This window comes from Typopeltis vanoorti, chromosome 9 (genome assembly GCF_054136105.1).
Source record: "Typopeltis vanoorti isolate ZY-2024b chromosome 9, IOZ_Tvanoo_1.0, whole genome shotgun sequence".
Lineage (NCBI taxonomy): Eukaryota > Metazoa > Arthropoda > Arachnida > Uropygi > Thelyphonidae > Typopeltis > Typopeltis vanoorti.
The window spans coordinates 124,299,424-124,316,489 of NC_143557.1; the positions used below are offsets into that span (position 1 = coordinate 124,299,424).

The 17,066-nt window shown below is 35.6% G+C and overlaps 1 protein-coding gene across 1 annotated transcript in view; it reads right to left on the reverse strand.

Annotated features, from left to right (window-relative positions):
- Positions 1–17,066, reverse strand: part of LOC150103500 (solute carrier family 12 member 4-like) — a 336,194-nt gene that overhangs the window by 243,650 nt on the left and 75,478 nt on the right. Inside the window, exon 5 of the mRNA XM_090397527.1 lies at positions 14,663–14,717. Coding sequence (XP_090253653.1) covers positions 14,663–14,717 — 55 coding nt within the window. The remainder of the gene's footprint in view (positions 1–14,662; positions 14,718–17,066) is intronic.

The following is a 17,066-nucleotide window of genomic DNA, read 5'->3' on the forward strand; positions in this document are numbered from 1 at the left end:
AAGACTTTTTGAAATATGGCTTCTGAGTAGATGTTAAAAAGAAGAGGTGACAGCACACATCCTTGCCTTACTCCTCGTTTGATGTTAATGGAGTCTGTAATAATGTCATCAACTTGAACAGATGCCTTTTGGTTCCAATATAAGTTTTCAATGATCCTGATGTCTTTACCATCTAATCCAATTCTTTTTAATAGTACAATCATTTTAGCATGTTGGACTTTGTCAAATGCTTTCTCGAAGTCGATGAAGCAAATGAATATTACCTTGTTTTGGTCAATACATTTTTGAAATAAGATCTGAGAACAGAAAAGGGCTTCTCCAAGCCATTTCTAAAGCCGAATTGGGTATCACTGATGGTGTCTTCACATTTTCTGTATATTCTTTTTTGAATTATTTTCAGAAACATTTTGAGAACGTGGCTGATCATTCTATAGTCATTACAAGTTTTCGCATTTACTTTTTTAGGTAGCATGAAGGTAGACTGTAACCAGCTTTGAGGGATTATGCCTGTATCATAGATCTTATTAAATAGCGTTACTAATATGTTAATGTTGTCACCTTCTAATAACTTTACTATTCTGCTGGTATTCTATCTGGTCCTAGGGCTTTACCATTTTTAGCTGAGTTTAATGCACATTCTACCTCTGATTTTAGAATGCATGGATCTTCCATATGTTCGTAAGTATTTTCTGGGTTCTGTCTGTTATCAGTAAAGAGTTCTTCTATATATTTCACCCATTCTTGTATTTTGTCATCCTTTTTGGATATAATTTCTCCCTTTTGGTTTCGAAGGATACAGAATTGTTTTTTCTTATATATACCTGAGGTCTCTTTCATCTTTTTGTGTAGATTAAAATTGTCATGTTTTTCATTTTTCATTCATCCAGATTTCTTTTGCTTTTTTGATCTTGTGTTTAATAATTTTCTGAACCTCTGTATATTTTGTTGGATTATGATTTTTATATGATCTGCGTTGATCCATGAGAGAAAGAATTTCATCAGTCATCCAATCTTTCTATTTTACTGCTCTATTAGGACATAAGGTATTGGTACATTTCTCTATGAAGACAGATTTCAATTTGTCCCACGATTCATCAACCCTCATGATGTCATCATTCTTGATAAGTGCTAGCTCTTGATTCAGATCTTGACTCAATTTGCTTCTTATCTCTGTGTTTTTTAATTTTCCCAAATCAAACCTTTTTTGTTGATGTTTCATAAGCATAGCTTTCAGTCTAAGTTGTAACTCTGCCACCAGTAGGTTATGATCAGAAGCAATATCTGCACTAGGATAGGTTTTTGTACTCTTTATAGAACTTCGAAATCGTTGATTAATTAGTAAGTAATCAATTTGGTTTCTGACTATATTCCCATTATTATCCTGTGGTGATCGCCAAGTATACAATCGTCGAGGTGGTAGCTTAAACCATGTGTTTGTGATTATAAGCTCGTCTTCCTGGCAGAATCGGTCACCTCTCTCATTTCTTGGTTCGTGTTCGCCTACTACATCTCCACTTCTACCTTTCCCAACTTTAGCATTGAAATCACCCATGACTATGTTAATATCATGCTTTTTTGTGTTTTTCATTAGTTCTTTTAATTGATCATAAAATTCTTCAATCTCAGTATCACTCTTTAACAGATCTGTTTAAGAAGGAATAATCACCAGGTCAATGTATTAACTGCTTTTAATGAATTACTTTTTACTGAAACTTTTGTAGATGTGACTTTAGTATGTGAAGGTAAGAGATTTAAAGCACACAAAATAGTGCAGTATGCCTGCAGTTCTTTCTTTTATGGCATATTTATTGAAAACTCGTGTAAACATCCAGTTGTTATTCTCAAAGATATAAAATACACGGATTTAAAAATGATAATAGATTTTATGTACAAGGGTGAAGTGATCATTTTGCAGGACCAACTTGCTATGCTACTTAGTGCTGCTAAAAGTCTGAAAGTTGAGATCTCTTCCAATATTGATATTCAGGAGAAGAGTGAACATGACTCAAGTAACCAGGCCATGCTACTTGCTGAGGTGCAACCAAAAAAACATAGCACAGAATTGCCACCGTTAATTAAGAAGAAAAGAGGAAGACCTCACAATAGATGTCCTTGTGGTTCTAACAGTAATGGCATGAAGACCAATGTGTCATCAAAAATAAATGAATTAGACACACCAGAAGATACCAACAGGCCAATAAAATCGCTCACAAGTGATGGAAGGTCAGAACTGTCAGGAACTGATTATCCATTAAATGAGATTTCTGTTTCTCCATCTGTTGGAGGAATCACAGGCAGTGGCAAAAAATCTTTTGAGAGTTTGTTCCAAGATGCAATGTTAATCCCATTAATGAATATGACACCTATTCTTAATACTGTTGAGTTTTGAAATTTGGGAAACAGAAATGGGATGTAGAGTACACAATCGGTGGAAATATCTTGGAAGTGATTGTAGATAAGGAACTAAAATTTCGGGAACATGTTACTAAAATTGTGAGGACAATGCAGCGGATAATGGGAATGATGCATAGGGCACTGACTTGAAGTAAGGATGTTATGGTTCCTTTATACAAGGCTTTGATCAGGCCACATATTGATTACTGTGCACAGATTTCGTCACCTGGTTTTCAAAAAGATGAAGATGTGTTGGAAAAAGATCAAAGACGATTGACTAAGATGATTTCTGGTCTCTGGAATGTTGAATATGAAGACATTGATAAAATGCAATTTGCAGAAATTGGTGGATAGAAGGAGGAGAGGGGATATGATCGAGACATATAAGCAGTTAAGAGGTTATTACCAGATTAATGTCGGGGAGGTTTTGAACAGAATGGGTGAAGATAGGAAGAGAACAAGATGTCATCCCTAGAAGCTGTATAAGGAAGGTGTGAGCAAGGGAGTGAGGAGCAGATTTTTTGCATGGAGAGTGGCGAGTGATTGGAATGCATTGTCCAATGCATTGTCTCACCAGAATGTGTGGTGAGCACAGAGACAGTAAATATATTTAAGGTGCAGTATGATAAACTATGTGTATAATAGTGACCCTCCCAAGATGAGTCTTTGACTCCATGGAGGTTTCTATAATAATAATAATTATATATTATATATCTATTGAAAGTGACATAGTTGAGACATTAGATCTAGAAGTAGTAAAATCTTTTGCTGAAATTAAGGCTAGAAAGGTTTCTTTTTTTAAATAATTAAAATTGTTAATGCTTAATTTAGATTTTTTCATATCTGTTTTGTCTTAATGTGATTTATGTAATTTTAAAATTTGTGTTAAAATTATGTACTCATTATATAATAAACACAAAAATATTTTTTTTATTTATTCACTATATATATATAATTTTTATATATACAATTTCGACCGAAGAGCGGAAAAAAAAATCTTGCCCACACTCAAAAATTTGCTCAGGCCGGTGCTGAGGGTTCAGGATATAAAGACTTACTAGCCAGCTGATATAACCTGCTTTGACAGATGTTGATGGTTTTGGTTTGCTGAAAGTAAAGATGATGTTCCTGATGGGAACCATGTGCCCTTTCTATGTATGATTCTTCTTAAGGATGTTACTCCATGGTTCTTGAGTTCAGAACAGATCTCCTTATCGGAAATCAAGGACACACTCTGATACAACACTTCTATAGAAGTTTCAGGTTTTGTGTGTGGGGTTTTTATTTATTCACTATATATATATAATTTTTATATATACAATTTCGACCGAAGAGCGGAAAAAAAAATCTTGCCCACACTCAAAAATTTGCTCAGGCCGGTGCTGAGGGTTCAGGATATAAAGACTTACTAGCCAGCTGATATAACCTGCTTTGACAGATGTTGATGGTTTTGGTTTGCTGAAAGTAAAGATGATGTTCCTGATGGGAACCATGTGCCCTTTCTATGTATGATTCTTCTTAAGGATGTTACTCCATGGTTCTTGAGTTCAGAACAGATCTCCTTATCGGAAATCAAGGACACACTCTGATACAACACTTCTATAGAAGTTTCAGGTTTTGTGTGTGTGGGGGGGGACTGTAATTGTTATTCCTCCAACAGATGTTGCACAAGTAATTTTTCCAATGTTACTGTATCTCCTGAATGCAGTTTCTTTCAAGATTTTGGAGGTCCTGCCAACCCTTCTGAATGAAGGGTTGGCAGGATATAACAAATTACTTCTTTCTTCTTAATCACTTACTCACACATGGTACTGCTGTGCTATAGGTCCTGTGATCTTTACCGTGTGGAGCACCCTCAGGGTGTTCCACCTAGATAGGACTTTAGAGTCACCCACATGGTTGGCTTAGTATTGTGTGGTATTTGTGTATATGTTACATTAGTTTTTTTGTAATCCCTGAAGATGTCTCAGTGACTGAAACAAAATTTAGAAAATATTAAATTCTGTTTTAATCCTTTCTGAGTGCTGTATTAAACATGTTTAATGGTTTAATACAATCCATCGTATAAACCATGTTAATAATCCATTAAGCCTCCAACACGATTCCAGGCCTCTCTAATGCCCAGTATGCTACTTACAACTTTACAACAACAAGCCCCTTCTCAGAGGAGACTATCCATGCAGAAGAAAGTTATGTTCTGAGATAGCAGAGGAAAGCCGTTCCTCATGGAAAAAAGAAATAGAAGCCCTTGACATGACTCACAGCAGTAGGAAGGCATGGAACTTTATCAATGGAATTAGGAAGAATTTCACTAAGTCAAAAGATCATCCATGGATAACAGCTAATCAAAATGCTCACCAGTTGCTGCTGAATGGAAAATTCCCTAAAAGGCACTCTAAAAATAAGATATTAAGAACCCCAAGAGTGAGGAACAAAATTTGAATAACTCAGATTTCATGATTACTGAACTCAACGTTGCAATAAACCTATTAAAAACTAGAAAATCCACAGGCCTTGATGATATCTGTAATGAACAAATTAAGCATTTTGGATCCAATTTGGGCTAAAGAGTGGTTACTAAACTTATACAACTTGCCTCAGAACCCTACCATCAGAACTCTAGCATGCATCCAGATGGAAGGATACCAACCATCTGGATGCATGCTAGAATGGTGGCCTTTCTGAAACCAGGGAAGCTAACTGAAGCAAAAAGTTACAGACCTATATCTCTACTCAGCAACTTCTTTAAACTCTAAGAACAATTAATTTTGAATAGGCTTCAACCTCTAATTGAACCCCACTTATTGCTGAGCAGGCTGGTTTTAGACCAGGCAAATCCTGTACATCACAAATTCTCAATCTCACTCAATATATAGAAAATGGTTATGAGCAAAAACTAGCCACAGGAGCAGTCTTAGTAGAACTAACTGCAGAATACAATACCATAAACTATGTTGGATTCAGAAATAAAATATATGGAATAACTGCCTTGTCCTCCTGATTCAATCACGCTTAGAAAATAGATGCTTTGTTGTGGACCTGGGAATATAGGAAGAATTGTTAGCACCCCAAAAAATGGCCTCTCCCCAGGGAAGCGATCTTCCCATACTTCCAGGAACTAGAAATTTTATCTATGCTGATGACCTTGCCATAGCCACTCAATCAAATAATTTCAAGTCCATTGAAACTACTCTATCACTTGCGTTAAATAGTTAGTCTAATCACATATTATAGCAATAATAAATCAATTTCAAAATCTGTCTAGTAGATGCAATGTCTAAATGTATTCCAAGGGTGAGAATGATAAATAAGTTAAATAAGGTAGGTGTGAGATGGATGAATAAAGAGATTAAGCATGCGATACAGAGAAAAAGGGCATTGTGGAGGAAGCATAAAAGAAGTGGAAATAACCAATTCCGTGAGGTCTACAAAGACCAGGCAAGGAGGGTGACTTGGTTGGTGAGGGTAGCTAAAGAGAGGTATGAACATCAGTTAGCTAATGAAGCCAAAACGAATCATAAGGAGTTCTTTCGATATGTAGCCAGCAAAAGAAAGAATAATTATGGAAGGATGATATTGATTGGAGAAAATGGTATAAAGACAGCTGTTGAGGAAAGTGTGGTGGAGATACTTAATGAGCAGTTCATAAAGGTCTTTCAATCTTGTGAATGTGACTTCATAGAGAGACTGAGAGCAGTTGATGATGGGGAAGAGAGACTGACTGTAAGTGAGCAAGAGGTGTATGGGGGAGTTGAGTAAACTAGATGTTAATAAGGCTGTGGGACTTGATAATATATCACCACGTATACTGAAGGAACGTGCCAGGGAGTTGACACCTGCCTTGACTTATTTTTTTAATATGAGTCTTGCACTTGGTCAAGTTCCTAAGGAGTGAAAGGAGGGCAAGACTGTGCCTTCATAAAGGAGGTGATCGAACTCGAGCATCAAACTATAGACCTATCAATGTGTCGGGGTGTTGTGGTTAAGTTGTTGGAGAAGCTTGTGAGAACTACGATCCAGAGTTGGGTTGACTACAATGGTATTATCTTTGATGGACAGCATGGTTTTGCTAAAGGGAGATCATGTTTTAGTAATCTACTTACTTATTATAATAAAGTGACTGCTTATTTGGACAGAGGAGAAGGATAAACACTAATATACTTGGATTTTGCAAAGGCTTTTGATAGAGTATCTCATGATAAGTTAACAGTCAAACTAGAACAGATGGGGTTGGATATTAGATTAGTGCATTGGATTGGAGACAAGCTATCTGATAGGTATCAACAATTTGTGTATGGGGAGCAATATCAAGGAAAGGGAAAGTCACTAGTGGAGTGCCTCAGGGGTCTGTTTTAAGGCCATTACTGTTTAACTTTTATATTAATGATATTGGCAAAGATTTGGATGGAGATATTCAGTTGTTTGCAGATGATGCAAAGTTGGGACGAGCCATGAAGAGTAGTGAAGATGTAGTGGCCTTACAAGAAGACTTGAATAAATTGAGTGATTGGGCACGGAAATGGGGATGCGAGTTCAATATTGCAAAATGCAAGGTTTTAAATTTGGAAAACAAAGATGGGATGCAGAATTAATGCTCGGTGAGAATATATTGTTGTAGGTGGAGGAAATAAGAGATCTGGGGGTGATAGTGGATAAGGATCTAAAATTTAGGGGACACATAGCCAAAATTGTGAAGACAACACAAAGGCTTCTGGGAATGATGCGGAGGACACTGATATGTAGAAGTAGGGAGATTCTTGTTCCATTGTATAAGGCTTTGATTAGGCCACACATGAACTATTGTGCCCAGATTTGATTTTCAGAAGGATGAAGAGATGTTGGAAAGCGGCCAAAGGCGACAGACTAAGGTAGTTTCTTACCTCTGGAATGTTGAGTATGAGGAAAGATTGAGAAGATGTAATTTGCAGAGTCTGGTGGACAGGAGGAAGAAGGGAGATATGATAGAGATCTACAAGTTGGTAAGGGGTTGTTATAGGATCAATGTTGGAGTAGTTCTACAGAAAATAGTGGGAGATCAGGGGAGAACCAGAGGTCATCCCTGGAAACTGTATAAAGAGGGTGTGAGTAGGGGAGTGAGAGGCAGGTTTTTTTTGTGCAGAGTTGTAAATGATTGGAATGCCTTGCCTGAAAGTGTGGTGTTTGAGTGTGTTTAAGACACGGTATGATGAGCTGTGTGTATAAAGGGACCTCCCAGATGAGTCTTTGACTCCATGAGGTCTTGGGGGTAATAATAATAATAATAATAATAATATAAAACCAAATCTGTTGAAAACCCAGACTGGCCTTTTCACCTTAACAATAAGGAAGTCAACAAGAACCTACGTTTTTCTTGAGAGGGATCCCATAGAACGTTTCTGGAATCCAATCTACCTCGGCGTGACTCTGAATCGCACTCTTTCATATAAAACACATAGAAAAAACAAAGGCAAAAGTTAATGCAAGAAGCAATATACAAAAAAATGCTTACTTCCTCTAAATGGAGTGCAGATCCTAATATGCTGAGATCTTCTGCCTCAGCCCTGGCTAGATCCTGCAATGCAATGCTGAAAAAATGGACCCAGCATTGAATGAGAGTTGCTGCTTAATAACAGGATGCCTGAAACCAACACCATTAAGAGAACTGTATACTATGGCCGGTATTGCTTCCCCTTTAACCAGAAGATATACATTTTCAGTTGATGAAAGAAGCAGACAAATAAATGATGAGTGCCATCCACTATTTGGCCAGACTCCAGTGCCCCAAAGACTAAGATCTCGACATAGCTTTCTAGCAACTGTTGAACCACCCTAAAACCTTCCAGAGACAAGGCTTCAATGGTATACATTGTACCCTGAGAGTAATACTAGTATTCCAATAACCAAACATCTTCCACCTTGTGCCTACTTGGACTGGAATACTTGGAAAAGCCTCAACAGACTATGAATAGGATGTTGTAAACAAAAAAACATCAAATGCGGCTTCCTCATGATGTCTGTGAATGTGAGACAACCCACTCCATGGAAGAACACCTTCTTTCTTGCCCCCCCCCCCCTTCTTCAGTTACCTTGCATCAAAGAGGACCTTACATCTTGCACAGAAAGAACAGCTGATTGCACAAGATACTGGAGGAACATTTGACTATATTTATTGTATATAACTTGTATACAGTTTTCCATTCCCCTTATATTTTACTTATTATTCCCTTTATAATTTACCTATTAAATTTAAGCTGTTCTTATTTATAATATATCCTAATTAGTTGTAAATAATGTTGCACCAATCATTATTTACTGTGCCACTTCTGTTTGGATACAAAATAAATAAATAAATACCATGAAGCACTAGTATGAAAAATGAAAGTAAACCTGTCTTGGGTTCATTCACATACGGATGATTTTCAATGAAAGCTTCACTTACATTGTTTGTAATTCTTGATTGGAGTAAAGTTGTTTCATAGGAGGCTTTCCCAACAGTATCTGCAACTCTGAATCAGCATATATTGGGGACAGACTACCCGCATTAGATTTATAGAAACAACTACCATTTTCAGTAAAATAAATAATTACATTTAACCACTGTACCATCCTGCATGTTTGTATATATGTTCATAATTACATGGATGCAAAGTGTCCATTGAAGTCAATACAACCTTTGAATATTATAGAAAAAAATTATATGGATATGATGCATATATTTTTAATCCATATGACCGATTGGGTAGTTAATTAAAATTAGACATATCAAGATTATCTTCAGAAGTATATATATGCATACATACATACATACCAGTGCAGTAATGAGGGCATGGCGAAAGACATCCACCATGGGAGTAACTAGGTTTGGGGTACAAAACGTAAAAAATAAAAATAAATAAATGGATATAAAAGTGCGCTAGTTTATATTATATTTTTAAATTTCTGCGATACTCCTCTTTAGACCCACAAATTCCGCAACACACTGCAACTCATTTTGATGGGGTTAATAGTAAGTATTTAACATATTGCATTCAGTAAAATTTAACTTGTTGTATTTAAATTTTTCAAAATTGTCATTTTTGGGTTGGGGGGGGGGTGCAAGTTAGACACTTGCCACAGGCACTTCATATCCTTGTTACTGTACTGTTTATTTAAAATTTAAACTAAGTTTAAATATATATTTAAATATTAAACATAAGATGGGTACATGTGTGCATGCATTGATCAAATCTTCAGATTTTAAGCCTCTCAATTCCTGTTTAGATTTAGTTGTATAATGCTCAGACACTTTAAATTTTATTTCAAACTATGTTCTAGTTAGATGCAAAAGTTGCGAGCCTTTCCAATTAATTCTATGATTCCATAGAATGTCTACAGAGAATGACTGTGTAATCCATATTCCTATGGATTACACAGATTTGGCTTTATCTGACTTCCAGTTTATGTTCAGTTTTACCAATAAGCAGAAGGTTGTAAGTACGTTTACTTTAGTATACTTCACGATTTGTGGGGAATCCTAAGAGTACTAAACAAGTATTTTAATTTTATGGGGAAGGGGAAGATTAAAGGTAGTTTTATTTGTAAATTGCTACTTTTTTTAAAATACAGCTTTTACACAAGGCTATATATAGCCTTGCTGTAAAACTGTTATTGTTGTGTAGTATCTTAATGACTAGAGGCTGATAACTTCATATAAATTGCCTTAGTATCCCATAATGCAAGAAAAATTCCTTATGGATGTGCAAAATGTTCTGCATTATGGGACAAAAAAATTCGAAATCCAAACAATTTACAATTGAAATTCAGAACACACTTCCATTTCTGGAAATTTATGCATGTCATGCATGTTCCTTCCAACAGTCTTTCCTTCATTATTTACTGTAAGCCTACATATACACAAACTCTTACCATCACCCAGCACAAAACCTAGGTGTCATTAACACATTATTTTAAAGATTTGCTGCAATGAGCAAGCACTTAAGCATGAATGAAAAATTATCAGCTTTTTCATTCATGTTTAATTACATTCCTAAAAAATGCTATGGCAAAATACCATCAACAAAATTCTTCACAAGACTGCAACCTAATAATAAAAATAAACCATATTACAATAAAACTGTAACCATTCCATACATTAAGGAATATCAGAACAGAATACAAATAAAAATACTACACAAATATTAAATGGCATCTTTAAACCTCTGGCAAAATTAAATAACTTATTTAATTCAAAAGGATCCCTTTCCTTTCCTGGGCCACCCTGAAGTATACTGTATTCAATGCACCTGTGACCGGAATTATATAGGTGAAACTGGATGCAAAATTTTCATCCAGAAAAAATGAACATAAATGGCACTTACATTTTAATACCTATAGTAAATCTGACCTTTCTGATCATGCCCTGTATACTCTAGCAGAACTGACTGGAAAGGCACTTGTTCATTACATCACACCAAACTTGGTATGAGCACAAATTTAAGGATGGCTGTGAAATTTTAATCAACCACTCTAATCTCAATGGTAATAGTGCTCTAAAAAATCAAGAATATGGATGACACATTCTTTCACATAATCTTTTGTTCTAAGAGTTCATTATAAATTAAAATTAGGATTATAGTGTCGTGAGTGAACGTAGCGGTAGATTTGAGCTGTGCTAGAGTGAAGAAGTTAATGTAGTAAATGATCAGTCTACTTGTGAAGCAGAATAGTACAATTAAACAGATTCTACAATACAGGAGGAAGATGGATATGAGGTTAAAGATGTGGTTGCAGCAGGACTAGGTGATGGAATGCATAAAGGTGAGGATAAAACAGGTAGGAATGGAAATCAGAGTCAGGATCAGGGAAATGGGAGCGGTCAGACTGGAGAGAGAGAGAGAGGTGTGGTATAGCAGCTAGAATAGAGAATATTTGTGCTAATAGAATGGCCTCCAAGATACATGGATTGTTATGTTTGTACACAATTGTAAGGAGTATTCTAAACAAGAGAGCTTAGTTTGTTGCATTGATTGAGTCAGTATGCCCAAGGATAACTGGAATAAGTGAAACTTGGTTGTCTGAGAAGGATATGATGTATAGAAATATAAGGATATATAATTTTCCAGAAGGATAGAAATGTGAAAAGAGGAGGGGGGGCTGTTAATGATTGCAGGGGAATTGTGTCCACTAAGTGTGGACGTTGACAGTGAATGCACAGATTTTGAATCTGTGCATGCCTGTGTGGGTGTGAAGTTGAAATAAACAGGCTAGTATATCTGATAGGATGCTGTTATAAACCAGATAATGCAAAGAATACTGATTGTGAAATGTTTAGGCAAATTAGTTGGGCATGTAAAAAGAAGATAATCCTGATCAGAGACTTTAATTACAGGAATATAGTATGGAGGAAGAATGAAAAGAGATAGTCTATGGGAACAAGGAGAGTGAGTTTGTTGAATTGATGAGAGAAATATCTTAAGCAGCATGTGACTGAAGCAACTAGAGGCTTTAATGCTTTGGATCTGGTGATAACGTCACAAGATGTAGTTATTAATGATGTGTTGACACTGCCACCAGTTGGCGAGAGTGATCATGAGGTACTCATTTGGGAAGTGATGAAAAGGTTACTGACAAAAATGGATATATGTGGAAGTATAAAGCAGGTGATTATAGGTAGCTCTATAGTCAGTATCAGTGTGTTGGGGATGACTGAGTGAAAAGATGTTGACAATGTATGGAAACTCACAAGGCAGTATCTGACAAAAGCAAGTATAACTGCATACCAAGGGTTAAGCAAGTAAATAGATAGGAGTGAAATGGATGAACAGTGAAATCAAGCAAGCTGTGCTGGAACAGAAAATGCCATGGAGGAGGTACAAGACAGTTGGTGGTGATCGGATCTATGAAGAGTATAAAGTGCAAGCTAGAAAGGTTAAAAGAAAAGCGCATGGTAAAGAAAGAAAAAGTGCAGTATGAGAAGAGATTGACTGGTCAGGCCAAGTTCAACTCATGGAAATCTTTCCACTATATGACAAACAAGAGCAAGAATAATTATGGCAAGTTAGCACTGGTGGAGTCATGGCAGCAGAATAACTGTTGCAAAGGATATAGTGGAATTATTGAACGAGCATTATCAGCGTATATCATATTGGTGTAAAAGATGCAGTGCAATATACATATAGAAGGGAGCAAGTATTAGGAGAATTGGAAGTGAAAGAATCCGAGGTGTATCAGGTGTTGGTTGTGTTAGATGTTAATAAGGCTGTGGGAATGGATGAGGTATCACCACATATTCTTAAGTAATGTGCACCACAGTTGGCTATGCCCTTGACCTGATTATTCAATGAACGTCTTGCAGTGGATAAGATTCATAAGGAGTGAAAAGAAGGCAAAATAATACCACTCCAAAAGCATGGTTCTAGGACAGAAGTTTCTATAGACCAGTAACTGCGATTGTGGTCAAGGTGTTGAAGAGATTGGTTAAGAATAGAATACAGGATTGGGTTGATAAACATAGTTATTCTTTATGATGGTCAGCATGGATTTGTAAATGGAAGGCTCTGCTTTAGCAATTCACTTGCATTTTATGATAAGTAATGGTATGTTAGATGAAGGAGAATCATATACAGTGATATTCTTGTACACTGGAAAAGCATTTGATAGATTACCTCATGATAAGTTAGTGTGAAAGCTGCAGAGGATAGGAATAGATAGTATACTGATTAGATGGGTTGGAAATTGGCTCTTTGAACAATACCAGCAGGTTGTGTATGATGGAGCAGTGCCTCAGGGTTCTGTTCTTGGGCCTCTGCAGTTTAACTTATTTGTAAAAGACATATCATGTGGACTGGTTGGAGATCTTCAGCTGTTTGCTGATGATGGAAAGTTGGGAAGAATTAAAAGTAGCACTGCTGATGTTAATTCCCTTCAGGAAGATTTGAATAGACTTTTGACTTGGACAAAAGAGTGGGGTTGTAGTTTTAATATCAAAAATAAGTGCATAAAAAAAAAGAAACAAATAATCTGTTTGGTGATATAAAATATAATTTGTTAAACAAACAAATGTACCAGAATGACAATGCCATGCTGCAGAAAGTAGATGAGAGTAGAAATTTGAAAGTGATGGTTGACAGAGGGCATATTGCTAGTGTTGCAAAGGCTGCACATTGTAGTGTTGCTATGATAAGACGCACTCAAATATGTAGGGATAAGGAAGTGGTTGTGCCACTGTAGAAAGTACTAGTCAGACCACATTTGAACTATTGTGCTCGAATCTGGTCACCTGGTTTTCAATGTAATGTGAAAACATTGGAGAGGATCCAGAGGCGAGTGACTAAGACAATATCAGAACTTTGGACTGATAACTATGGAGAGAAGTTGAAAAAATTGTGGACTGTAGAGTTTGGTGGATAGGAGGAAAAGATGTGATATGATAGAGACATTTAAGTTAGTGAGAGGATTTTATCAGATTAATTCAGATGAGATTATAAAAAGAGTAGATGAAATGGAAAAAACCGGAAGTCATCACTGGACATTATGTAAGAGTGTGGTGAAGAGGAGTGCGAGGAGTAGATTTTTTTAAATGGAGAATTGTCAGTGAATCGAATGTATTACCAGAATGTGTTGTTAATGCAAGGAATGTTAAGGATTTTAAGATTCAGTATGATAAATATACTGTTAGCTGAATGAACCTCCCACAGTGAGTCTACCAACTCCGTGGCGGGTGCAATAAAAATAACAACTATAGTACTCCAGGATCTTAGTCATAACATAACACTTATGTTAAATTATTGATTAGACCACCACTTTTGCTGTATTAAAGGTAATTTGAATTTGTTCTCTGGACATGTAAGAATAGGATGTAGCTTTGATGTAGTTTTTTTCTGCCCACTAAAGGCCAGGCCATTTAAATAATGGTGGATCAACATAGTGTCATTTAACTTATCTCTGTGCACAAACACACACATTTTATACTACATCATCCGGAGTGTATACTACAGGTGATCTTATTATGAAGATCAAAAGTAATTATTCTTTATTCTTAACAAGGTAGTAGTCTCCATAATTTTATCAAAATGAATGCTGATACTGTGTAATAACATCAAAATATGGGATCTATTGGCACAAACGGCAAGTTTGCACATCAGGCCAATGGCAGTCAACAAGTTAAATTATATCAATTCCTCACTTATAGAAACTCATTTTAATTACAAACAAGACTGTTCTAATTATACATATTTGTATATTAAATACATGGCACAAGTCAGTTCCTTAAAATACTAAAAATAAAGACACTAAAATTGCCAATTCTTACCTGGAACAATGCCATTTGTTGCAATTGCACTTAATGAAATACATGTAGTGAATGTCTGGAAAAATAAGAGAGTTTAGTGCTCAAATAGAATACAGTTTTGCTAACATAATTACATTTCTTTTTTTAATATCTAAATTTTATACATGATATTCTTTCCTCTATGTATTCCATAATGTCTATGTAACTATGCTAATAGAGGATAAAACCAAAGGAATACAAGTGGTTCCCAACTTTATGAGCTAATTCATTCTAGCATGTACTTTGTAAGCGAACTTGTAATATGGGAATTTATTTCACATAGACAGAATGTTCATTCTTAACATATGACCACAGTGCTAAATAAAGGTCAATAGTTAATTCTTAAACAATGATTTATCCAAAGAAATGAAAACATAGTCTTTAAAATGAAGCACATTTTAACTTTCTTCAATTATGTTTCTTTATCCTTTAAAATTGTAAACATATTTGAAGTGCTTAAGTAATATTTTGCATAATGATCTTTAAACTCATTCCGGCTCTATTACGATCTAATATTTTGTTTCCAATGTTATTCCTCTTCACTGTTTAATTTTATTAACATTACTCTCTCTCTGGTATTAACTTTATTCTGACATATTGTAGAGTACTGTATTAATAAGAGGGATAAATCTGAAATAAGACAGTGAAAATGAAGAGCAACACATAACATATCACTCTTTGTAAAGTCAGTGAAACGCTTCTATCTGACTGAACAAACAAATGTACACACAGTAATACTGTATTGTATAGCTATGTGGGTGGTTTGAAATGCCAGATTTATGAATGTTTAGCATTTATTTTTTGCAATTAATGTTCACATATTTTATTTTGTTCATACTTAAAAAAAAAATCTCAAACACAGGAACTACCTGCTCTGAGGTTATGACAAGAAAATAATTATTAGTAGTGAAGTGGCTTCCATGACACAAAACAGTCTATAACAAACACCTACGATAATTCACACTTATTATACAAGGGTAGTTTCATAAGTTTCTGGCCTGTAACTTTCAGAGATGATTAGGAAGAAAATAATTGTGTTTTCGACATAATCTCCCTTTAATTCAACACACTTTTCCCATATTTGAATTAACATTTCTATGCCTTTGAAAAAAGAAAAAAAAAATAGTGTGTACGTTTGTCTGCAAAATTGCCTAAAACTTCATCTTTCACCTCATTGTCATTGGCAAATTTGCTTCCTTGAAGGTCTTTTTTCAGTTGTAAGAAGAGGTAGTAGTCACTGAGTGCTAAATCTGGGCTGTAGGGTGGGTGTTCAATCTTGTGGAAGTCAGATACTTCACTGCAGCCTTTGCAACAATAGCCACATGGATTGAAGAATGGTCTTGAAACAGGAGAACACCATGACTCAACATTTCTCATCTCTTCTCCTTTATGGTGTAGCACAGTTTGTGCAGGAGCAAAGCATAACATTCTGGTGGTATTCTTTTCCTAGGTGAAACTGTTTAGTCATTCCTTCATGGTTGAATACGAAGGAGAAGCCTCCCCATAAACAAATCCAATCACTGTTTAATAGCACTTGGAGAAAGTCCTTCTTTGGTGAAAAAACTATCAGTGCAGTACTCAATTTTTAACATTACAGCCACTTAGCATGCCATGTGTTAGTCAAACAAGTGCCTCCAACTGAATGGTGCAGGTAGAGTTGAAACTGGTACACTAAGCTCCCCCATAGATGATGCTATTTGTCATGCACAGCATTTTAAAATTGGCAAGAATTTTGTATGCCAAGACAGAAACTTTTGGAACCTACCATGTACTTTAATAAGTAATCCCTACAGATTTGACAATAATAATGCTCTTCATTTTCAACGGTATAAAAAACAAAGACTATGAAACTAAATGCAAACACAAGCATGACACCACACAAACATTCAAATAAGATCAAAGTTATAAATACCAGTGGTAACTGTTGAAAGTCCTAGCATGCACTGATTGTTGTGCTGTTTAACTGGTAAAACTCTATTTTTAATTTTTCAATAGTTTCAAGGCGAGGTATAATCAGCCTAAGCTTAAAATTGTCTTCGATATGGTTAAGCTGTTTGTAGTTTCTTTATACTAGAACTGATCTGGGCAACTGAATAATAAATTAGGATTAATGAAAAAAAATATAAAGATCTGAGATGAGATGAGAGGCAGATAAAATCTCTCAAAGGAAAAAAAGACTAGTCCTTAATGAAATGAAGAACAAGAGTGATCTTAGGCATACACATAACATACCTAAACAAATTAAAGGAGGATATAAGACTGGATTAGATATATGTAGAGATGGACATGGAAACACGTTAAAAAAAAATAAATAACAGAAGGAGAGAATATTTCCACGAATTATTAAGTACTGAATAAGAACGTTACCCATGCAACTCAAAATTAT